The 24,087-nt window shown below is 43.8% G+C and overlaps 1 protein-coding gene across 6 annotated transcripts in view; it reads left to right on the top strand.

Annotated features, from left to right (window-relative positions):
• Positions 1 to 24,087, top strand: part of ATXN2L (ataxin 2 like) — a 41,923-nt gene that overhangs the window by 11,695 nt on the left and 6,141 nt on the right. For 2 of the 6 annotated variants that reach the window (XM_027862916.1, XM_027862915.1), the window contains exons 1-22: positions 4,597 to 4,944; positions 6,887 to 6,923; positions 7,088 to 7,144; positions 7,230 to 7,301; positions 7,734 to 7,884; positions 8,316 to 8,440; positions 8,677 to 8,768; positions 8,972 to 9,172; positions 9,479 to 9,660; positions 9,797 to 9,904; positions 10,259 to 10,450; positions 10,576 to 10,647; positions 10,931 to 11,001; positions 11,222 to 11,526; positions 11,664 to 11,733; positions 12,128 to 12,274; positions 12,425 to 12,497; positions 12,672 to 12,859; positions 13,065 to 13,194; positions 13,295 to 13,416; positions 13,622 to 13,834; positions 14,143 to 14,332. In XM_027862916.1, coding sequence (XP_027718717.1) covers positions 4,658 to 4,944; positions 6,887 to 6,923; positions 7,088 to 7,144; positions 7,230 to 7,301; positions 7,734 to 7,884; positions 8,316 to 8,440; positions 8,677 to 8,768; positions 8,972 to 9,172; positions 9,479 to 9,660; positions 9,797 to 9,904; positions 10,259 to 10,450; positions 10,576 to 10,647; positions 10,931 to 11,001; positions 11,222 to 11,526; positions 11,664 to 11,733; positions 12,128 to 12,274; positions 12,425 to 12,497; positions 12,672 to 12,859; positions 13,065 to 13,194; positions 13,295 to 13,416; positions 13,622 to 13,834; positions 14,143 to 14,332 — 3,085 coding nt within the window. In that variant the 5' untranslated portion in view covers positions 4,597 to 4,657. Of the gene's footprint in view, positions 1 to 4,595; positions 4,945 to 6,270; positions 6,307 to 6,886; positions 6,924 to 7,087; positions 7,145 to 7,229; positions 7,302 to 7,733; positions 7,885 to 8,315; positions 8,441 to 8,676; positions 8,769 to 8,971; positions 9,173 to 9,478; positions 9,661 to 9,796; positions 9,905 to 10,258; positions 10,451 to 10,575; positions 10,648 to 10,930; positions 11,002 to 11,221; positions 11,527 to 11,663; positions 11,734 to 12,127; positions 12,275 to 12,424; positions 12,498 to 12,671; positions 12,860 to 13,064; positions 13,195 to 13,294; positions 13,417 to 13,621; positions 13,835 to 14,142; positions 14,333 to 14,930; positions 15,458 to 24,087 lie in introns of those variants that run through there. The other 4 variants (XM_027862918.1, XM_027862917.1, XM_027862920.1 and 1 more) reach the window with 4 other exon arrangements.

The raw sequence follows: 24,087 nt of genomic DNA, 5'->3' as shown, positions 1-24,087 counted from the left end.
CCAGGGAGGGGATGCTGAAGGACAGGTCCAGGGAGGGGATGCTAAAGCACAGGTCTACAGAGGGGATGAAGAAGACACTGAAGGACATGTCTCTAAGGAAGTTGGGGGAAATGAAACAAGACTCATAGGAAGGGAAGGAGAGGCTATGGAGCAAATCCCAAGTGGATATGAAGGGATAGAGGGATGGGTCTCAAGTGGAAAGATTGATACTCAGCCATTGAGGACAGACGAAGATCTTTCAGAACAGTCCCCAGGGGCAGTTGGAGACAGAGGTTCGTCTCCAAGACGAAGACATCATCCAGCCCCAGGGACAGATGGAGAGGGCAGGGGGGCAGAAAACTAAGTGGGCAGAAATAGTCAAGGGAGGAATATGAAGGAAAGTTCAGCCCCTGTGCCTCCCAGCTTTGTGACCTTAAGTTCCAGATAAATTGATCTGAACGGCCGTCTTTCATCTCTTGAGATTCTGGTGTTGATTGGTGATGTCAGAGCAGCTTATTTGGGAGTAGAAGTGGCATGGGGGAGACAGATGCCAGTTTGGGTTTTAGAACAAAATAGGTAGAATGCCTGATGATGTGCTCTCGTTCTTTTCTTAATACTTCCTGGAGGAGAAAAAAAGTGAGAGAACATGTTGCTTAGTGTGTGAAGGATTCAGCCAATTGAGCCATAGGGCAGGGAAGCCAATGCATCCTTTGAGAAAGAGGTGGAAGGCTATACAAAAAAAAAAGCTAGAATTGAAATTATAGAATCCTGCCACATAGGTTGCAGGGAAGGTATCATGGAGAAAAGTTAAAATACTTTTCATTGAGTGACTTTAGGTGGGTGGGACAGGCTAGTGTCTTTCTTTTTTAGGCCAGAGATTGAGGGATTTGGGGACTGAATGTAATTATTGAAGGATAATCTTAGGAAATATCCCCAATTCATGGTAATTGAATACACAGTAATTAACACTTGAAGTTTTTGACCCTAGCCACTCTTTATTTATGTCACCTGATGTGAAGGAAATGGTTCTATTATTTTGCATGAATTTGAGATTCATTCTAGCACTCACCTACCCAATGGCTTCAGATATATTCCCTTATAACTTGGCATGAATGGTAGGATTTTGCCAAACAATAATCTGTCCCATACATCATTGCCACAAGTTTAAAACTGTTTACCTGACTTATTCATGGGTGCTTAGTAAGTATAATGAGAGTGATTTACCTTACCACCTTCCTTGGGGCTCTGTGTGATGTTCCATTCATGCCATTCATGAAATGCACATTCAAGAAATGTTTCTTGGCTAGAATGAAGGAGGCATGAATGGGAAAAAACCAGCTTAGAGGCCCTACTTCCTAACCCAGTATTCATAGAAGGTAAGTGGAAAGTGACTTCAGAGGTTATACCCCAAACAAGAATACTTTCTGTGTGATGACATCAAAAAAAGAAGAGTCCACTACCTCCTGAGGCAAACAGATCATTTCACAAGCCCTTATGAGTTTGAAAGGAAGGTTTTCTTGCAACAGGCATAAATCTGCCCCTGCACCTTCCATCCACTGCTTTTAGTGCTGTCCAGTACTTCCACATGACCCCCATCAGAGTACTTCAGGACAGCTCAGGTCCATCCATCTTCTCATGATTATACCTCCCCAGCTCTTTCAGCCAGTCTACATAGCATGATCTTAAGATGAATGTCCAGACATGAATGAATACAGTACTCCAGATGTCCTGCCCCTCCCTGGTCCTGGGTACTCTGCCTCTCACTACAGCCTCAGAGATCATTAGGTTTGGTTTTGGGTTTTGGTTTTTTTTGCCATTATCTCACTGTTGAGCCATACCATATTGAGCTTGCAATTTACTAAAGCACCTAGATGTTTTTCCAGAACAATTGCTATCTAGCTCTGCCTTCTCTACCTGGCACTCGAGGATTTGATATTTTTAACCCAAGTATGAAGCTTTATATTTATCCCTATTAAATGTCATATTACTAGATTAGGGGTTCTTCACCTTTTTTGCATTTTAGACCAAGACCCCTTTGGCATTCAGGTGAAGCCTATGTATGACCCCTCCTCAGAATAATGTTTTTAAACGCATAAAACAAGATTACAAAGGAAACCAATTAAAATACATTTATAAAGAATTTTTTTAAGTTCACAAAACCCAATAAAGAATTACTTTATCATATTGAACCCAGTATTTTAACCTAAGATTTTTTTTGAATCTTGATCCCTAGAAGCTATCACTGTCCACTTTGTCATATGCAAATTTAGTAAGCATGCTATCTATGCCTTTATCCAAATCATTGATAAAAATATTAAACAGCACAGGGCTAACCATAGCTCTCTGGGACACTTGATTAGACCCTTCCTCCAAAGTAACACTTAAACATTAATGGTTACTCTTTGGGTCTGGTTATTCAGCTAGTCCTGAATCCACCCAACTAAATATCATCTAATCCTATTTCTTTGCCTTGTCCACAAGAATAACACGATAAACATTTTCAAATATGTTGCTAAAATCAGGTAAACCGTGTGCATGATATACTCCTTATCTTTACAAGTCGAATTGCCCCATGAGAAAAAGAAATGTTTAGTCTGGTATTACCTGTTCTCAATGACACCATACTGACACTTTGTGAATCGTTGCTTTCTAGACATTTACCAATTACCCTTTTGATAATATGTTCTAAATTTTGCCAAGAATTGAAACAGGATTTATTGACCTATGTTTTCAGATTTCCATTCTATTCTCTTTGTTGAATGTCAGGATATCTGCCTGTCTCCAATCTTGTAGCGCCTCTGCCAATCACATTATCTGCCTGGTCCTCACTTTCCTCATCTGTATGTGTGTGTGTATAGTGGGGGTAGACTTAGATGACCTTTAAAGTCTCTTCCAGTTCTAAACTGATTAACCTAAAATGTCTAATTGCAAATTCAAATTGTTTAGAAAAATCTGAATGGAGATTGTCTCTGAATTGACTGTTTGCCTTAGGCTCCTAAATGTTTCCAGTTCCTTTATCTCTGGATGTGACTGTTGCCTTCATATGTAACTATCTGGAGAAGGCACATTTGTGTATATCTATATTGTTGCCTTCTTTGCTGTGATCACTCTCCCTTCTAGCTTTCAAGGTTAGGACACTTAGAAATACATATGGGTTGAAGTTGTAAAACTTTATACACCTTAGTTATTACCCCATTACCTTCAACGCTTTGGATGAAAAGGGTTGTACATATATACTTTTTTATAAGTGATGGTGGCAGTATACCATTCCTTCACTCTTCTTGATCCTCTATCAGTACATAAAGATGGGCCTTAAAAACGTTAGAAGGTTAAAATATGAAGTGATTGGCACAGATGATCTTGTTCAATTCTTCCCCTAACTCTATTTATACCTAAGGAATCACCAAGTTGTAGTCAACATACTTGTGGTTCCTGCTTCATCCCCTTTCCACAATGCCTTCATTTCCCTGGTATGGGAGAGTTTAGTCTTCCAATTTTACCAAGAAAAGGTGAGGAGGACAGAGTAATAAAGCATAGGAAACTGGCAGGTTTCCTTTTAAATGGGAGTCTGAACGATTATCTTCACCAAAAGCTTTCTCCCGACCTCCAGAGCCTTGATGACTTGACTGGTGGGTCTTGTTCCATCAGCTGGGGAAAGTGTACTTCGAAACAATTATGTAGAAAACTGCCCTTATAACAGATCAAACTACCTATTAACCAGTAACTTCAAGAAACAACCTCACCACCCTTTTTTTCCCCCATTGGAGCTGTTAATAAAGGAACAAAACTTTTTTAAAAAGTTTTATCTTGAATTTATGTAAGACATTAATGTAGTTGTTAAATGAGAATAAGCGGGTTGAAAGGACGGGAAGCAAAAGCCTAAATAAACTCTCCGTGGGCAAACAAATAAACGTTGGCTCCTTAATGCATAGGAAATGTCAATACTATCCGCTGGATCTTTTTGCCCTCAAACCGAGCCTTATATGAGTCCCGGTAAGGCGGAAGGATCAGGGATTGCACGGACGTACTTGACGTTGCACATGCGGCGCTGGCTCTACTAGGCAGGAAAATCGTACATGCGTGGTGACTGCATATAGCTAGTCTCCTTTCTTGCCCCTCCCCCAGTGCTTCACACGCTCATTGTCAAGCGACGGTGGCGAGCGGGCGGTCACGGGGCGCGCTAAAGACTCAGATGCCTCGTACGCGTGCGCTTTTCGCTTCGTTCAACACCCCCCCTCTCCCCTAACCCCAGCTCCCATTCCCTACTCCGAGTTTTCCCAGTGTGCTAGGAGCGCGAAATTTGCTATCCCTCCTCTTTTAACCTAGAGCTAACCTAGGTGTGAGTACGTCTCCTCTCCCTCCCTCACTCCCAGGGGCTTTCATACGCGCGCGCACTCTCCAACACCCTCCCCCCACCCTCCGCCTCGTACTGTTTCTTTCGCGCACGCGCGCCGGCTCGCGCCCTCTCTCTCGCTTTCCTCAAGCCCGCGAGATCCCCCCTTCCGCCTCGCGGCGCCTTCTCGCGCCGCCGCCTCCTTGTATCTCTCACACATCGGCCCCCCCACCCGCTAACGGCGGCGCCCCCTCTCCCCAACCCCCTTCACTCCCCGCGCGCTCGGGCGGGCCCGGCCCCAGCCCAGTCCTACCCCCCCCAACTCCCCTTCCGGACGCCGCCACCATGTTGAAGCCGCAGCCGCCTCAGCCATCTCAGCCCCAGCAGACACCCATCCAGCAACCGGCACCAGCACGCCGGCCTCCCGGAGGGACCAGCCCCCCCAACGGAAGCCTCGGGGGGACCCCAGCCTCCACCTCGGCCCCGGGGCCTCCCACCGCTGCTTCCCCGGGCCTAGGGCCTCCTGCCGGAGGCAGTGGGATCCGCCGGGGAGGTGAGGGGGTTCTGCCGCCACAGCCGCCAACACATCAGCATCAGGAGCGGCCCGGGGGCGCTGCTACTGGCAGTACCAGGTGAAAAGGGGCAGGACGAGGGGGGGATGACGGGATGTGGGACTGCCAAGGCCCCCTGCTTGTTGGTAGACGTCTGTCTGCCATCAAGGAAGGGGCGGGAAGGAAAGCCCGTGGAGCCCCTTGACTCGGCCACTTTGGAAGGGAGACAGTATCTAAGGTTGGGCGGTGGGCTGCAGTTGTGCCGGGGGGAGCAACACTAAGGGTCCCCGGTCCAACTTTCAGGAGGGGTTCGGCGGGGGCTCTTGGGCTCAGCCAATGGGGATGAAAGAGGAAGCGGCGTGTGCCCCTACGGTCTGGCCAATAGAGGAGATGGGGTCCCTGAGTTGAACCAATGCAGGGTGGGGGATCCTTCATTTGATCCCATTTGGGGAAGAGGGGTCCTTAAGTCAGACTAAATTGGGGGGGTATGATGGGGGAAGGGAGTAGCCCTTTTGCCAATAAGCCAGTTGTTCAGGGGAAGAGAGCCTAGCCCTAGGGAGCTCGACTAGGTGGGAATTCTTTGCCTTCTCTAGACGGGGAGGGATAGACTGGGCAGGATGGAATGCCCCCCACCCCCAGCCTAGGAAGAGGCACTGCCAGACTGTGGAGGAGCGAGCGACCGAGAGAGAGAGAGAGAGTGTGTGTGTGTGTGTGTGTGTGTGTGTGTCTGTCTGTCTGTCTGTCTGTCTGTATGTGTGTGTGTGTCTGTGTGTGTCTGTGTTGAAGGGGGTTCATCAATGGCGGGGGCGGGGGGAGGAGGAGAGGAGGGAGGTAAAGGTGAGTAGGGTCCCCGGCTCAATTGATGTGAAGGGTCTCGCGGTCCCAAAGCTCAGCCAATGGGTGGGAAGAGGCGGGAAGGGGTCCCTAGCTATAGCCAATTGGGGGGGGCGTGGAGTCCACAGTTGGGCCAATGGGCAGAGAAGAAATAGGCTGCGCCTCCCCGCGGCCCCCCCCCAGGGAACTGCAGACCCTGTATAACCCCCTGTGCGCGCGCGCACCCCAGTACGTGCGCGTGGAGAAGGTGCCGTCTTATGACAGAGTGTTAGTACAGCGCTCCTGGCAGCTCCGTGAGAATAGCTGTAGCCGGCACGGTCTAGTCCAATATTCGGCTGGCTGTTTCTAAGGTCAGGGCGGGGGTGGGAGTTTGGCGGACCACACAAATCTCTCGTGGAGCTTATTGAGCCTGTACGCAGGCGCTCTGGGGGCAGGAAGGCGAGAGAGCGTGGAGGAAGCGGAGGGCTTTAATGCGCAAGCGCTGAATGGGTGAGGCCTCCCTGTGGATAGTGTCTGCGTCTGCGCGGTCCCCTCACCCCGCCAAACGGCCCCCCCCTCCCCCCCAACGGCCAGTTACATCAGCCTGTGAGGACCCTGGTATCGACGGCGGTTAGTTCTTCCCAGAATGGGTAATGGGGCTTTTCATAGGGGTGGAGACAGTTGTCTTCCATGGGCGATTTAGAGGGCTTGCTGAAGATGCCTTTGGCTCTCTCTATGGGGTGATGGGTTTATATTGACTAGTCTTAGATCGACTCCATGTGCTTGGTTTGTTTGACCGTTGGTTCCCAGTTCTTGTTGGTGTTTTAAGCCTTTAACTCTGTTCCCTTGACTTTTGGGGAGAACTTCAGGAAGATGGCCTGTTAATCTCTTGTTTCACAGAACGGTCTGGACAGAGGACTTTGAGGTGAAAATGATACATCTCACTCCTCTAGTTCTTTGCCTTTTTAAGATGAGGACAAGCCTGAAGGCTATATTGATTTATATGCTTTCATTGCCCTGTGCCCAAGAAGGCACAGGGACAACTCTTACCCAGCCTCTCTTTATTTCTTTATTCCTATAAAAGAAGTGGACCACTTTTCTCTCGTTTATGTTGGGTTAAACATCCCTGACCCTTTGTAGGTAGGGAGTGTAGGAGGGAGTTGGGCAGTCTTAAATAACTAAAAAATGTCTTTGTTGTTTTCTCTTATAGGGGACAGAGCACAGGAAAGGGGCCCCCACCATCACCTGTGAGTGCCTTTCCAATAGTCAAATTCAGGATATAAAAGGGTGAAGCAGGAATAGATGGGATCACTGAGCAAAGAAATGTCAGAAAGGTGGGGGGGTTAGGGCAGGCTGCCTGATATCTGTCTTCCCTTTACTCATTAATTCGTCACCTCCATGTTATTTTCAGGTATTTGAGGGCGTCTACAATAATTCTAGGATGCTGCACTTCCTTACTGCTGTTGTGGTATGTATCTGTTTTCTAAAGTAGTTTGGTGGGGACCTTTAGATAAGTATAATGTGAAGTCTTTAATTGTCCTTTTTTCTGCCAGGGCTCCACTTGTGATGTAAAGGTGAAAAATGGTACCACATATGAGGGTATTTTCAAGACTCTGAGTTCAAAGGTAAGTATCCCTCAGCCTGGCTTGGAAGTTAGAACCAGTTGGAAAGGAGGGTATGTGGGAGAGGCAGTCTTAAAGATAGTCTTAAAAACTCCACCATTCTGCACAGGTGCTTCCTAGCCTAACATTGCTTGTTATAATTGGTTTATATTTCATCATAATAAGCACTGTTGCTTTGAAAAAAAAATATTGATGCTAGGCAGGTATGCATTTTTATATTATCTCTAGCCTGATTTCTTTTCGTTGTTAAAATTATGTAAAGTATATGGTTGGTGTTAGGAAGAGTTTGGGAGTTAGGAAGTATAATAGAAAATATTTAGGAAGGAGATAGGAAGAGGTGGGGTACCACAACAAGTTCCATACTTCTGGGGAAATCTGAGACTGGATTTACCTTCTCTAGTGTTGACCCTGGGACCTTGGGGGTGGGTCTTGCAGTTTGAACTAGCAGTGGATGCAGTTCATAGGAAGGCTTCTGAGCCAGCAGGTGGTCCCCGTCGAGAGGATATCGTGGATACCATGGTATTTAAGCCAAGTGATGTGATGATGGTTCACTTCCGAAACGTTGACTTCAATTATGCCACTAAGGGTAATAATATGCTGGGGAACTTATCTGTGGGTTGGGAGGAGAGGGGAATGTTTCTTGCCTTCTATTTTCTGCTACCCAAAGTGGCAGCATGAGGGAATTTTTTTTTTCTTCTGAGTTCTCCTTTCTGTGGGCCTGTTCAAGAAGAATAAAGTCGTGGGGCAGCTAGGTGGTTCAGTGATAGAACACTGAACCTGGAGTCAGGAGGACCTAAGTTCAAATAGAGCCTCAGATAATTACTAGCTGTGTGATAACTGGGCAAGTTGCTTAACCCCAATTGCCCTCGCCCCCCCCCCCAAAAAAAGAAGAGTGGGGTTGTGTTGAGGCTTTGTCTTTCCTAGATTTGGCATCCCCATTTTACTCTTTCTTTTGAGAGGTAAAAGGAAGTCTGTGAGACCTCATATAATTCCTGATGTCAAACTCTATTCCCATAGACAAGTTCACAGACTCTGCCATTGCCATGAACTCAAAGGTGAATGGTGAACACAAGGAGAAGGTGCTACAGCGCTGGGAAGGGGGTGATGGCAACAGTGATGACTATGACCTTGAATCTGATATGGTACAGTATATCTCTTGAGGGCTTCTACAGTCTGAGAGTCAGGGAGCCCAGATGGTAGGGTTGTGGGTTGGTGGGCATGTTCTATCAGTGTGGGCTTAAGTCAATTTAAGATGGTATCTGTAGAAAGAGGTATCATGGAAATATAATTACTGGTTCTTTCCTAAAACTTGTGGTCTTTTTTCCTCCCCTTCCTTCTTCTCCCTTAATATGTCTTCTTTTTCTTGTTCCCCTTGCAGTCTAATGGATGGGACCCCAATGAAATGTTCAAGTTCAATGAGGAAAACTATGGAGTAAAAACAACTTATGACAGTAGCCTCTCTTCTTATACGTGAGTTTCTGAACACCCTCCAGAGGTAGAAATAGGAGGTAGGGCAACTAATGAGGTGGCAAAACAGTCTGTCCACAAGGGGTAGAAACTTAAACAACACTTTTGATACTGATCTTTCTTCTTTTTTTTTTCCCCTGTTTTTTCTTTCCTTCATCTCTTGGTCTTGTGTTGTGGCTTTGGGTTATGGGTGGGGAATAATCTAGGGTCCCCCTGGAGAAAGACAACTCAGAGGAGTTTCGTCAGCGGGAGCTCCGTGCAGCCCAACTGGCCCGAGAAATAGAGTCCAGTCCCCAGTACCGCTTACGTATTGCTATGGAGAATGATGATGGACGGACAGAGGAAGAGAAGCATAGCTCTGTGCAGCGACAGGGCTCAGGTCGTGATAGTCCCAGTTTAGTGTCCAGGTCAGTACATTGTTAAGGGTTGGGGGAGGAGGTGGGAGGCTGGGACTGGCTTAGAAAATAGATGTTCTTATTGGAAGGGTTTGGCCACTGTGGGAGTGAAATTAAATACATAATTCTGCAGCAACAGGTCTTAGTCTGAAACAGACATTCTTAGTATCAGAAAGGAAATTAGAAAAAGGAGTTAGAAAAGAAAGAAAGGAAGAGGAGTTACGTAAAAGCCTTGGTGAAGTGATTTAGAGAAACAAAACCCCTCAATGGTTTTTGGTTTTGGTTTTTTTGTTAACTTCATTTGCTCCCTTTTTCTAGGGAAGGGAAGTATATCCCTCTGCCCCAGAGAATGCGAGAGGGAGGCCCCCGAGGAGGAGTTCGGTGCAGCAGCTCCAGGGGAGGTCGACCTGGCATTGGTTCCTTGCCCCCTCGGGGTGGCCCCCACCACCCTGACAGCAGTGGTCCCAGTCCTGGTCCTGAGCCCCGTGGCATCAATGGAGGTGAGTTGGAATTGTGGAGGGGAAAGGGGAATGGAGAAAGTGGCATTGAAATAGGGCCAAAAGAGTAATTAATGTTAGTGCTGTTCCTTGGTAACTCTATTTGCCATTTTTGCTAGATCATTTTTCTTATTTTTAGGTCCTTCCCGCATGTCCCCAAAAGCCCAGAGGCCACTTAGAGGTGCAAAGACTATGTCTTCCCCTAGCAGCCGGCCCCCTGGAGAAATTTCTGTCCCACCTACTACAGGTAAGACTTCTGAAATGTGTTATGTAAGGAAGTAAAAAAGAGAGAGACAGACAGACATGGGAGGGAGGGCGAGGGAGAAGGAGAGGAGTAAGTTGTGAAAAGTGTCCTGGATGGGATTAAAGAGACATATGGGAGAAGAATGCCAGCAAAGCTTTGTGAAGAGAGGATAAAATAATATGGAATTCTTCTTTCTTGGGATGTGTTTTTATGAGGCTCTGGGTCCTGGAGCCTGGGAATAAATATTTGTTGAATAAGTGAAAAAGAAATGTAACTTGCCTACATGTACTTACTTAACTGTCCAAATCTTTTGTGTAACTTGTTGACTACAAAAACATTTTTTTCCCATTCTGGTAGTTGGTCGGATGTACCCCCCTCGTTCCCCTAAGTCAGCTGCTCCTGCCCCAGCCTCAGCTTCCTGCCCTGAGCCACCTGTAGGCTCTGCAGTTCCCACCTCTACAGCCTCCATTCCTCCAGTTTCGTCAGCTATGGAACCTGGAGCTGGTCCCATTTCCCCAACCTCCCCAAAGGTTACAGCTCCTAATGATGGTAAGAGGAATGGTGAGAGTCTAAGGGAAGAGAGAAGGGCAAGACTTAGTTGGTCCTTGGTTGGGTCTTATGATATATATCTTTTCTTTTTCTTTTTTTTTTTCTTAATTTCTCTTTTCGATAAGGAAAAGAACTACCCCAAAAGGAGCCTGGGAGAACTCTGGAGCCACCAGAGCTAACCCGAATAGCTGGGAAAGGTGAAGATTAGTTTCTGCCTCCTCATCTTTGAACATTAGGTGTCTTTTTTCTCATCCTTGGATGTTAGGTGACTTTTTCCCAGTATATTTTAAGAATAATGGGGAAGGGATGAGAGAGCTGTTAAGGATTCCATTCCAGTATATCTCATTACATTCCCTTAAGATTCCTTCTGTTTTGTTTTTTTTTCCTTAGTTTCTGCACTTAAGGTCATAATTAGCTATTCTAGGTAGGGGACATACTTCCCTATGATATCTTACTCCCTTTTCCACTGTCCACCCATAGCCCCTGGCCTTCAGAATGAACAAAAACGTTATCAGTTGGAAGAACTGAAGAAGTTTGGGGCTCAGTTTAAGGTGAGGATTGGAAGAATTCGGGGAATGAGTTGTGAAATGTGGACAGGGCAAAGGGATTTGGGAGGGTGAAACTGCAAATGAGGAATGCGGAAAAACAAAAATAGGACAAAAAAGTTTGGAAGAGGGTAGGGTAGAGATAATTTTCAGGAGAATTTAGAGACAGGAGCTGGGGTGGGGCAGCAAGTACAAAGTCCTTTAATATGTGTTTTTTTATCTGCAGCTCCAGTCCAGCAGTTCTCCTGAGACCAGCCTGGACCCTTTCTCCCCCCGGGGACCCAAGGAGGGTGGAGTGGAAGCCAAAGGAAAAGAAAAGGAGGTGGAGGGTCTTCTGGCTCCAGAGCCCCTGGTGTCCCCTGCCTCCTCCAAAACAGAATCTCCACCTGATAAGGAGGAAAAACTGTCTCTCCCCTCAACAGGAGGGTCTGAGGGATCAGAGCAATCCCAAACACCTCGACAGAACCAAATGGGCAGTCCTCCTGGGGGCATCAGCAAGGGGGATGACAAGGAAGAGGGACCTGTCACTGAGTAAGTCGGATGGGGATTTGGGGTAACAAGCTTGTGGGGAGGGGAGAGAAGGAAGGAATCCAGGAAGAATGCAGAAAGATTGGGGGTATTAAGCCAGTAAGAGTGTTAATATTATTAATCTTGGGTTTCTCTCATAGTCAAGTGAAGAAGTCGACACTGAACCCCAATGCCAAGGAGTTCAACCCTTCAAAGCCTCTGTTGTCTGTGGTAAGATGGGGGCAGAAGAAAGGAGACATTTTTGAGATCTGAGAGAGGACAGGGATAAAGAATTCTCCGGTAGGCAAGGGGGACAGTCTGGGTCAACAGCAGTTCATAACATTTATTCCTTACCTGGAATAATCAGTTTTGAGAAGGGACAAAGGGGAAACATAGAAGCAGAGTATTGTAAGAATACTTGAACATATATATATATAGGGTAGGGTTGGTTAGTTGAGAATAGAGGTAGGGCAGAAGAGTGAAGTTATAAAAGGTAATTGGTAGGCCTGAGAGGCTAAGGTGGCTCACTATTCAGGTCAGCAAGTATTTGTCTGCTGTATACTTAGAGCTGTTAAGGAAGTGGTGTTATCTTCCCTTAATTTCCCTCGCCTTTTGTTTGTCATAGAACAAGTCAACCAGCACCCCAACTTCCCCAGGTCCCCGGACTCATTCAACTCCTTCAATCCCAGTGCTGACAGCAGGCCAGAGTGGGATGTATAGTCCCCAGTACATCTCCTATATACCTCAGATCCACATGGGGCCAGCCGTGCAGGTGAGAAATTGAAAAGGGGTTGGGGAGGAGAGCAAACATGGCATGTGACCTTCAGGATTTGTCATTGCTACCTGGGAAGAAAGGACCTGAACAGTTCTGACTGGATGATTTAAGAGGGAATCACAGCCCTGGTCCTTTTGATCTCTCCAGGCTCCTCAGATGTACCCATACCCTGTATCTAACTCTGTGCCTGGTCAGCAGGGCAAGTACCGGGGAGCTAAAGGTAAGAATGGAGAAAGGAGGTCTAAACTGTGCAGCAGCATATGAGTTGTTCTCATGGGTTTGGGGGTTATTGGGTCATTAATTGGCAGTGAATTAGAAATACTCTAACCAGCCTTTAACTTTCATTTTCTTTTCCTATTAACTGAGCTTAAGCTGTCTCACTACATATTTACAGGTTCCTTGCCTCCCCAACGCTCAGACCAGCACCAACCAGCCTCAGCACCCCCTATTATGCAGGCGGCGGCAGCTGCAGGGCCCCCTTTGGTGGCAGCCACACCATACTCTTCCTATATCTCCTACAATCCCCAGCAATTCCCAGGCCAGCCTACCATGATGCAGCCCATGGCTCATTATCCCTCACAGGTGATTGGGGATGGGACCAGTGTAAGATAATATATACCCTTAGGTGTTTGTTGTTCTTCAGCCCTACTCTTGGCTCTGGAGGATTTCGGAGTGTGGGAGGAGGGTGATAAGATGACATGCAAACTGGGATTTGTCAGGGGTATAGTAAGTATCAAGAAGGAAACACAAACCTTCCCTTAGACTCCCTTCTTTCCCTATCTTCTAGCCTGTCTTTGCCCCAATGCTTCAGAGTAACCCAAGGATGCTGACATCAGGCAGCCACCCCCAGGCCATAGTCTCATCTTCTACTCCTCAATACCCTCCAGCAGAGCAGCCCACTCCCCAAGCCCTTTATGGTAAGACCTTTAAATTTTTAGATTCTTTGTTCTGAAATAAGCTCCCTGCCCTTTTCATGCATTCTTTCCGCTGATTCTCTTTCCCTCTTTCTTGCTGCAGCCACAGTTCACCAGTCCTATCCACATCACGCCACGCAGCTCCATGCCCACCAGCCGCAGCCAGCCACCACCCCTACTGGGAGCCAGCCGCAGTCCCAGCATGCGGCCCCCAGCCCTGTCCAGGTGCCTGACATGGGAGAGGAATAAGAGTTGAGGCAAAGTACTTGGGTTATAAAATGATGGAGGTAGAACTGGGAAGAAAGGGTTGGAGAATAGCTCTACCATCAGAATGGGTTTAGGATTTGACGTGGCACAAAGTAGAGTTAGGTGTGGAAGTAGTTTGTTGCTTGCCTGGCTTTGGAACTCATCCTTTCTCTTCTTCTAACAGCATCAGACAGGGCAGCCGCCACACTTGGGTAGCGGGCAGCCACAACAGAACTTGTACCATCCAGGTGCCTTAACAGGCACACCACCATCTCTGCCACCGGGACCCTCTGCCCAGTCCCCTCAGAGTAGCTTCCCTCAGCCAGCTGCAGTCTATGCCATCCATGCCCACCAGCAGCTACCCCACGGCTTCACCAATATGGCCCATGTCACCCAGGTAACTGTTCCAAAATAACACTTTCTAGACTCACTCTCTAGTATATTTACACTATAGGACATGATTATTTTGGCCGCCAGAGTAGTTTTCCTAGTCTTGTTGAGTGTCCCACTAACTCCCCTGTTGTGAATTTTAATGTGACCCATGTTATTTAGGCCATGATAATCATTCCCAAGTCATAAATTTGTTTTCCAAATCTGTCTTCTCCGAATAGCCTTCATTAATAACGTATAATGATTTGTAGTGGCTGTCTGAGATAGTTTTTCTTTGTTACCTGTTAAGTCCTCACATCTACTTCTTTTCTGAAGGCCCATGTCCAGACTGGAATCACAGCAGCCCCACCCCCTCATCCTGGGGCTCCCCACCCACCCCAGGTGATGCTGCTGCACCCACCCCAGAGCCATGGGGGTCCACCTCAGGGGGGTGTGCCCCAGAGTGGTGTGCCTGCTCTTTCTGCTTCCACACCTTCACCCTACACCTACATTGGACACCACCAAGGTGAGCAGACAGGCCATGTTTACTTGCCTTTCTGGGAAGGGAGGGATAAATATACAAGAGGGGAGGTAGATGAAAGGATTCATGAAATCCAATTGAGTGAGGGAATTTGGCAAGAAAGATTGTAGGCTGGTGGCAAGAAAGAACTATGGGACTGAATGGGACACAGAAGGGACTGCCTGATAGATGTTGCCTGTATGCTGCATCTGGTCTGCAAAAGGTTTTTATGTTGTTTGTAGGCCATAGCTGCTGCCTGAATTTGATTAGTTTGTTGCTCCATTCTTTGCACTCTGTCCTTGAGCTTGTCACCTAATAACCTGACTCGTGGCTTATCGAGCTGTGGTCAACTATAGTAGTGTGCCAGTTAGGAAGGGTTAAGACAGGAATGAGGCTGATAAAGGTGGGAGTGAGAGCCTGTGAGAAAGGAAAACTAACTTGAGAAACAGGCACGTGCTTTGAAAGGGCCGGTTAACATTGGACTTTGTGGTTGTTGTTTTTACATAAATGGCCTCCTCCATTAAAGAAGTTGGACAGTAGTGGACTAAGGGATAGATGGCTAGGTTCTAATGTTCCTGATTTCTTCTCTTTCCCCTTCAACCAGTTCAATCTCATCCCTCCCAGCAGCTCCCCTTCCATCCCCCGGGGAACTGAAGATGGTCCTGGCCGTCACTTGAGAGACTTCCTTGAGTGGAGGGAAGAGTGACCTATGTCTCTTCCCCCAGCAGCTCGGACCAGTTCTCTAGCCCTCCACTCCCCTCCCCAGCCCACCCCCACAGGGGGAGTAGGGAACTCCTACCAAGCACCTTGAATGGGGTAGGGGGCAGGATGGGGGGAGGGACCTAAAGGCGGGGCCAGGGTCCAGAGGGAGTGGAGGGTTCCTGCTTGGCCCATCCTTCCTCCTAGCCCTCCCCTTCATTCCCTCTCATCCCCGCTGGAGACGGAAGATCTTTTATTTTCTATTATTTATAACCTCAGACTTGGGCTCCCCTACCCTTCTTTCCCATTAACCTGAGACAGACACATAGACAGATGCCCCACAAGGATGGTTGACAAGGACTTTTACTTTTTATTACATAAAAATATTTAAAAAAAAAACAGAAAAAAAAATAAAATTTTAAACTAACTCAACATGCCTGGAATTCCCTCTCTGGGGAAAAGGACAAAGGTGCAACCCTAGTCTGTCACAAGACCAGGGCATCAAGGAAATACAGAGGTAAGAGATTGGGGGCCAGGGTCCTTAAGTTGAGGGGAAGGGGCAAATGTGCTGTCACTGATGAGCTTTGTTTGCTGTTTCCTTGGTCTGATCCTCCTTTGTGTATACATCTCTTTTTCCCTCCCGGACACAGAAGCAAGGTGGTATAGTAGATCGAGTACTAGAGTATGGACTTGATTTCCATCAATATTGTTACCTGTGTGACCTTTGATAGTCATTTAACTTTTCTGGCACTCAGTTTCCTCATCTGTAAAACTTTTTTTGGGTGGAGGGTGTTGAGCTTAAAGGGGCTCATTCAGTTTATAATTCAAAATCTTATGAAGCTGCACTCCAAATGAAAGAAATTTCCTTTTTGGGGGGGGGGCTGCTAGCTAGAGTAAAGAGAACCAGCCTATATCTTGTGGCTCTTGGCAAGGGTGACCATTTGTTCTGATCCTATATGACTGGATTGTGAGGGTCTAGGTCACCAGTTTGAAATTGTTTAAATTTCTTACTTGTGCCCTGAATACAACGGAGCCTAGGGTTTCAAGAGGCCTGGACTAGTCTCAACCAAGGTCAGGCAAGCTTATTTGTTGGTTCCATCATTAATAAGTCGGTAGTAATAATCTGGTTTGGGATCAAATAAGATAATATGTGAAATATTTTGAAAAGTGAATTATTGCCATGATTCATATTTGAGTATGGGAAGTAAGGTTCTGAAAGAGCTGGCAAGGAGTCGTGGGTAAAAGGGGAGTGGGTTTAGCTTTTAGAGTCAACATTAGTTGCTATGAAGATTTGTCAGGTATTTCATGGCATTTCTTTGGCATGAGCATAAAAACATAGCTAGACACAGGTTTTTGCTCTATTGAAGAGAGAATTTGGTTGTGGATGTTGCATTTTTGTGTTGTTTCCATGATTGCTAATTCAGGAAATGAAAACAGATGGCTGTGTAATCTCACTCTCATTCTCTTGATAATATTCCAGAGAGCAACTCTAGGAAATTTGGGAAATCTTGCCTGGTATCATGGAACACACCTGTAGTAACTACTGTTGGGGAGGCTGAGGCTGGTGGATCATTTGAGCTTGGGAATTCTCAGCTGCAGTAGTGCTAAAGCTGATTAGGTATTGAAATTAAATTCTACACCGATATGATGAGCCTCTGAGAACAGGGGGCTGAACAGGCTGCTGAAAGAGGGGTAAATCAGCACAGAAATGGAGCAGGTCCACACTTCTGTGTCACTTAGCAGTGGGATTGGGCCCCTGAGTGGCCATTGTACTTCTAGTCTGGGTAAGATAGGGATACCATCCTCCTAAAAAAGAAATAGGTTGTGGTCATTTAAGTGTTCTTTTTCTATCTTTCTACACCCATAGGAAACTTTCTTTTGAAACCTCCTTGACAAAATTTTATCAATCATGTTTCCTTTCTTTACACATTTTAAATAATGGGACCTGAGTGTACGATAAGGCAGCCCTCTCCCTTCTGCCCCCTTGCATTGTTGGACTATTCAAGCTAGAAGTTTTAAGTCTTACTACATGAATCTCTTAGCTCACCAATTTGGAAGTTCCGAACTTCAGTGATCCAGATTGCAAACCATCTGCTTGATGTGTGTCTTGTCCGTGGCCTCCCATAAGTTTAGCACAAAAGGGATGTAACCCAGTGTCCTGGAAGCCTTTCTTACTTTCTCTTGACTAGACAAGGATACCAGTGGAGCACTCTAGCTTCCTGCCTTACTATGTACCTATCTCTTCTTCCTGTTTATTTGATTACATCTTTTGTGCCTGTTCTTTTTTGAAGTTCCTTATTGGTTATATATCACAGTTTGCTCACACTGACCATGTGCCTCTCCATCATCTTTGTGACATTCATTTTTCTTCAGCCTCTCACTGCCAAACAGCAACACTTAGCAGTATGTTGGTATTCAAAAAGTTTTGTCTTTGTTTCTGTAATTAGATTTGGTATTCATTTGGGACATTGTTCATCCACTTTAGTCTTTGTTGTGTAGATGGTCAAAACCATATCTTTGGGTGGTTATAAATTTCTTCCAGAGGCTTTTCAGTTTTCCAGGGCTTAATGCAGCAATAAATGTCATTCTTAAGAAAAGCATTTCAACAACCTAACTATCCACATCAAATCTCTTCAAATTTGGACTCTCTAAAGGACATATTATCTCCCCATTTTATCCCTTGCCTAACATTTATAATTAGAGGATAGTTCAATTCAAGAGGATTGTTATAATTTATAAAAAACGCAAAAAGTAATAACCCTTGTCATTAAGGAATTTTAAATAAATTTGATGTATGGATTGGCAAAGATGAATTCTGGAAGAGTATTCTAGTTTTTAGTCAAAAAGTACAATGGGATCTTACATTCTCTACATCTTTCAGTTGTGAAATGAATTTTACTTACGAAAGTCTGTTCATTCCTTATTCATTCTCTCATTTAGGATGCCTTCATTTTGTGTTTAAGATAACTCATTTTGTAGAGATGAGAGTAGTCAGATGGTCACTAGTTTGATGGTGTTGTGGGTTTTTTTTTATTAATAAGGGGGTTTTAATATTAATAAGGTCTTTGATTTTCCCTCATCTTTGGTATCTTCTCTGCATCAGATACCTTGGTATATAGATCCTTCCACACCCTCACAGTTATGTGTCCCCTGTAGCATGGCTTCATTCTAGCTGTTTTCCCCATCTTGGTTCTTCAGTAGTGCTATTTCTCTCTTCTCTGTATAGTTTGGATATATTAAGTGCTTAATAAATGCTTTTTTCATTCTGTGAACAATGTCATCTTGGGAATGCAATGTCAGGGTCCAAGTATTGGTGGTTCCAATTGATGGGGAAAAAATTTTGTTAAAATATTTTCAAATCTTTGTGATTTTTCTTCTGATTGTTCTCCTTCCATTTTCATCCTTAAATACTCTAGGGATGACTTGGCTTACTTGGATCTCTTGCAAAGCTTTCTTTAAATAGGTTTCTCCTCTCAGCTTTGAGAGAAAATAGTGTTCATAATCATCCATCATTATTCTTAACAGTTTTGCCTTTGGATGATTTCTTGGCAAGTAAAATGTTTGATGATTAAGGGATTTTCTGGGCTCTTTTGGTAATTTACATTGATTAAAGTTTTGCATTATAATTGGTGTCAATATTTTTTCTGATGCTTATTTCCCTTTTTTGGTCAATTGTTGGTTTAAAATAGTTCAGGATCGAATCATTTATATCGTTTACCATCTTTTTTTTCCCCCATTATTCATCTTGCTTTTTACTAATTCTGCTTTTTACTAGATACAGAATGAGTTATATAAAAGTAGAAACATTAAATTTTGTCTTAATTCTCAACACTTGTGACAGTGCCTGCCATAGTAAGCACTTAACAATTTATTGCTTCTCTTATCTCAGATAAGTCACTTTGCTTTTTCTGGGCCTCAGTTTCCTTATTTGTAAAATGGGAATAATTATACTGGAAACCCTGGCAGTCAGTATAGCTAGCACTTGGGACAAAGTGTTCACTCAACCAACCACATTTATTGAGCATCTCTTTTGTGCTATTGAGGAAAATACAATGAAATTAGAACAAACAGTCCTGCCCTCAGGGTGCTTACATTTTAACTGCCTTCATCAAACTAGAGGCTGCATGGAGTAAGTAGTCAAAGGACCAGCCTCAAAGCCAGAAGAACTTTTGAGTTCAAGAACAATTTCTGACACTTCCTGACTGGATAAGTAAATTCACTTAATCTTTCTATGCTGTAGTCCAGTGGTGGTATCAAACTCCAACAGAAATGTATTGATTTAGAAAACCACAAGTTAACATTCTGTTGCAATGTATTTTCTTATTTTGTTAAACATTTCCCAATTATATTTTCATCTGGTCCTAGCACTCAGGAGTTTGAGCTGATAGAAGTTTTACAAGAGAACTGCCTAAAGCAGAGTTGTCTAACTAAGTTACAGAGAAGCTACCAGTCTGCCATGGTAGAGGAAGTTTTCCTCACCAAGAATTTCTCTATGTCAAAAACAAAATCACAGGTCCAGACTTTCTTCCTAAAAAGTTAAAAAGCAGTGCCTCCCTCTAATCTTCTAGCAGGGTATTTTTTTAAAAGTTAATTTATTTTTATTTATCAACAATCACTTCCATAAGCTTTTGAGTTTTAAATGTTTATCCCCCTCTCCACGATGGCACACAATCTGATACAGGCTATACCTATACGTTCCTATTAAACATATTTTCACATTAGTCATGTTATAATTAAGAATTAGAACCAATAGGAGGAACCACAAGAAAAACAACAAAGCAGAAGAAAAAAATAGCAAACAGTATGCTTTGATCTGCATTCAAACTCCATAGTTCTTTCTTTGGATGTGGATAGCATTTTCCATCATGAGACTTTTGGAGATGTCTTAGATCCTTGCATTGGTGAAAAGGGCTAAGTCTATCAAAGTCAGTCATCACACAGTATAGCTGTTACTGTGTACTGGTTCTGCTCACTTCACTCAGCATCAGTCCATACAAGTCTTTTCAGGTTTTTCTGAAGTCTACCTGCTCATCATTTCTTAAAGCACAATAGTATTCCATTACATTCATATACCATAACTTGTTCAGCCATTCCCCAATTGATGGGCATCCCTTCAATTTCCAATTCTTTGCCACCACAAAAAGAGCTAGCAGGGTATTTTTTAAAATCAAGTTGTAAGACCTGACATTTATACCTAATAAAATTTCATCTAACTTGATTTGTCCCATTCTAGCTTATTAACTTGGATCCCACTTCTGTCATTCAGTATTCTAGCTTTCCCTTCAATATTTATATGTCAAATATAAATTTGTTTTAACTTAATTCAGGACATCAAGTCCTCATTAAAAAAGTTATTTTTGTTGGGATCTTGTATCATCACCTTCGTCTCTGAAGGTATCCCTACTCAAGCCATCCTTTGTAATGTTTTTAGAAAGTAGTTCAGCTAAATCACAAATACATCTACCATGTCTAACTGTATATGTGATATTCCATACCTGTGGATCTCTACCACTAGTGTTTAAGTTTGGTACTTTCCGTTTATATTCTAGTCATTGTGTCATTTTTCTAGTTCAGTTCACTTTCCTGCATCAGTTTATATCTTCTTATATTTCCTGAATTTATTTCTCATGTTACAGTAACATTTTGTTACATTTATATGTTAACAGTTTAATTACTTTAATTTCCACCGTGATACAACAAATGGTGCTGCTGTGAATTACTTTGTTCTGAGTTAACTGATCTTTTATCTCCATATGGTATATGCCTTAGCAGTTGGATCTTTGGGGTAAAAGGGTATGGCCATCTTAGCATTATTCCAAATTCAGTTTCCTCATTTTTAAGGATGAGGAAGATGGATCAGAAAAGTTCGGTGCTTTATCCAAAAATATGGCCTTGGTGCCATTAAAAATTGAGCTATCCTTTCAATCAAATAATTAAGTGCCCACTGTGTGGTCGGCACTAGAAATACAAAGACAGAAGAAATCAAACAGTCCCTATCATCCAGCACTTATAGGACACACCTATTACATATACATGTGTTTATAAATATATACAAAGCAGTTGAAGTGTGAAGGGAGAGAAAGGAGTAAAGTTTTCATGTAGAAGGTGATACCTGATCCAGGCTTTGAGTGTAAAGTAGAAATTCTGAGAAGCAGAGGTAAGGCTATGAAGGGCATTGCAGGGATGAGGGACAAACTTTTGTGAAAACCCAGAAATAAGAGAATGTGTCCTAAGTGAGGAACTGCAAGAAGACCAATTTGACTGGAGTTTTAGCTCAGGAGTGACAAGTTTGACCTGTGCTTTTAAAATATCATTGGTGGCTTATGTGGAGGCAAGGAGTAGTCAAATTAGGAAACTATTTTAAAAATCCAGGTAAGAGGTGATGAAGGACGGATTAAATATATGAGTTGAGTAAATTGACAAGGATGATGTTGGGTTGTAAATGTAGGTGACTAAAATGTTAGTGGTCTTCACAGAAATAGGGAAGTTTGCACTAGTGTAACACGGAGATTGGGTATACAAATCTGGAAGTTACGCCTTTTTTTTATTACATTTATTTCAGGTATGCAGTTTACACGTGCAAGTTAATTTCTTTATAGATATTTAAACCGACTGGAGCTAGGGGTAGAGGGGAGAAAGGGCCCAGGACAATGTTTTAGGTGTACACTCATAGTTGAGTGACATGATATGAATGATGATCAGGCAAGAAAGATGGTGGCTAAACAGGAATACAGAAGAAGCAGAGCCAGGAAAACTAGGTGAGGAGAGACTATCTGAAAGGAAACAGCATGCTAAAAAAGAATTCAAGATGGAGCAGCTAGGTGGTGCAGTAGATAGAGCACCGCCCTGAAGTTAGGAGGACCTGAGTTCAAATCTGATCTCAGACCAGACACTTGACTTACTAGCTGTAGGATCCTGGGCAAGTCACTTAACCCCAATTGCCTTGCCAAAAAAACCCCCCAAGAAACGAAAAAAAAAAATTGAAGAGAACAGTTCATTTGACAGAAGATGTCAAAGGTCAGACTTCCAAAGGGTTAGAAAATGGGGAAGAAGGGAAAAGAACAGACAACTTTTATATTTTTCTTTCATTGTGCTTCTATGTGAGTTAGCCCATGTTAATGCCTAGTAATTACTAAAAGTCATCTTTCTGAAAATGATGTCCCAGGATAGGCATTATATGCAGTTTCAAAAATTGAAACCTCTCTTGTTCTTACAAAGACTATCCACAGTATTTCTGAAAACACGTCTCCCCAAGACTTTTTGCCAAGTGACCCAAGAGATAAAATTTTTAGAGGTCTGGTAATCTAAGCCTATAACTCTTCAAATCTTTTTCCCCCCTGCCATTCTTAATAAAGCAAAATAGGATTTAGGTAGTTCTAGACGTGTTCTCTTATACCATATGCCCCACGTGGTGTACCCACTCCCTTCTTCATACTTACAAGTTTTAAGAGCCTAGCTTGTGATTCTTTGGTAAGCTTCAAGACAAAGATAGTGGTTGAAGTGGAATACATACGTGTTGGAGGATTGTGACTGTCCCTCTGGCTTGTTTTTTTTTGTTTGTTTGGTAGAAACCTAAAATTCAAAATCACATGTGGATGAGGTCACCAATATCTTTGAGTGATGAATCAGGCTTTCTAGTCTAGTTGAGTTTGCCTAACAAAATCCAGTGACATAATGACTTTGGAATCGTCAAAATTTCAGGTAACCCCAAGAGTCAGAAAAGGCCTTCAGGATATTGGATAAACTTGAAAAGCCCATAGATGAGAATTACAAAAGTAGTAAGTAGTTGGTCAGATAGTGAGCTAAGTAGCCATAAATAAAGTTGACTATATCCATCTCATCCCTGCCAGTATTATCCTACTGGGGATAGCAGGAAAGGCTTATTTCCTAAAGTTGAGCTGTTTGTGTTTCAAGCCAGTGATGACGGAAAAGGGCAGTCAAGAATCCCAACATGTCATAATTACTTAATGTCCCCTGTCTTCTTCAGTCACATCTGATATGCTAGTGCTGATGGTTGGTTTTACTCAGTGTAAAACGCAATTCTTGAAGATGCTCAGTTTTAAGATAAATTATCAGCCATCTCCTGGAAGGAAAATGAGAGATAGAGCTTGAAACTCTGCCCTTCCTACCAACAGCTTAGGGCAAAAGTTTCCCAATCACAGGACACTTTTGGGGTCTGGTGGTAGGAAAAGGGTTGGTAATTCCCTATTACCATACACAGCTTTAATTATTAACATCCATAGCATTTATTAATCTATACCATTTGACTTGTTTTTGAACCAATAGGTTTTGGTGGTAGAAGAGATCATTCAAGAAATATTTAACTGCCTACTATGTGCTAGGCATTAGGATAAATGCTGAGAATGGGAAAACTAAAGTTCACCATTCTTCATTAAAGCAGCATACCCAACAGATACATTTTCTCTCATGTGAGAAAACATAATTGTCATGTCTCTGCCTTGCACAGAATGTAAATCAGAAAAATGAGGAACAGTTAAAATCACTCTGCCCCATTACTTCTCTGCCTTCTGGAGAGAGTAAGGTGTAATTACCTCGGCTTTCAAAGGGAGTAGGAGGTAGAGGGAACAAGGCCTCAGTTTGGTGTGAACAGAGAGAATGTAGGTAAAAGAGTTGTTTTTTAAGTGTTGATTATGGGCTTTACCTGTGACCAGAGCACATAATCTTCTTGTGGCCCAGGAATTCATATTCAGCTCCCTTACTCACAGTTCCTCTCCAGAGTTCCTGTCACTACTGTGCCATACCCTAGAACTGAACTAATTTAAAACGGGAGGGGTGGAAAGAGGAGATGGAAGGGTCACCAAGGAAGACAGGGAAGACGATGAAGGTGGTACAGAGAGGCCCAGCCGGAAGTTGGTATGTAGCCTGAAGTTCCTAATGAATCTTCCCAGCCACTTCTTCATAAGATCTTGGATAATGGGTTACACCTATGGTTAATCCAGCTCAGGGTTATATAATGTCACTGGGAGCAGTCTGACCAAGTAGGGAAGTTGTTCTCTGTGATGGCACTCAAAGATATTCCCAAACAGATTCACTTCATGAAG

The sequence above is a fragment of the Vombatus ursinus genome, unplaced genomic scaffold, assembly GCF_900497805.2.
Source record: "Vombatus ursinus unplaced genomic scaffold, bare-nosed wombat genome assembly UNPS02014770.1, whole genome shotgun sequence".
Lineage (NCBI taxonomy): Eukaryota > Metazoa > Chordata > Mammalia > Diprotodontia > Vombatidae > Vombatus > Vombatus ursinus.
The sequence above is the reverse complement of the archived record's forward strand: the minus strand, read 5'-3'. Positions and strand labels throughout refer to the sequence as shown.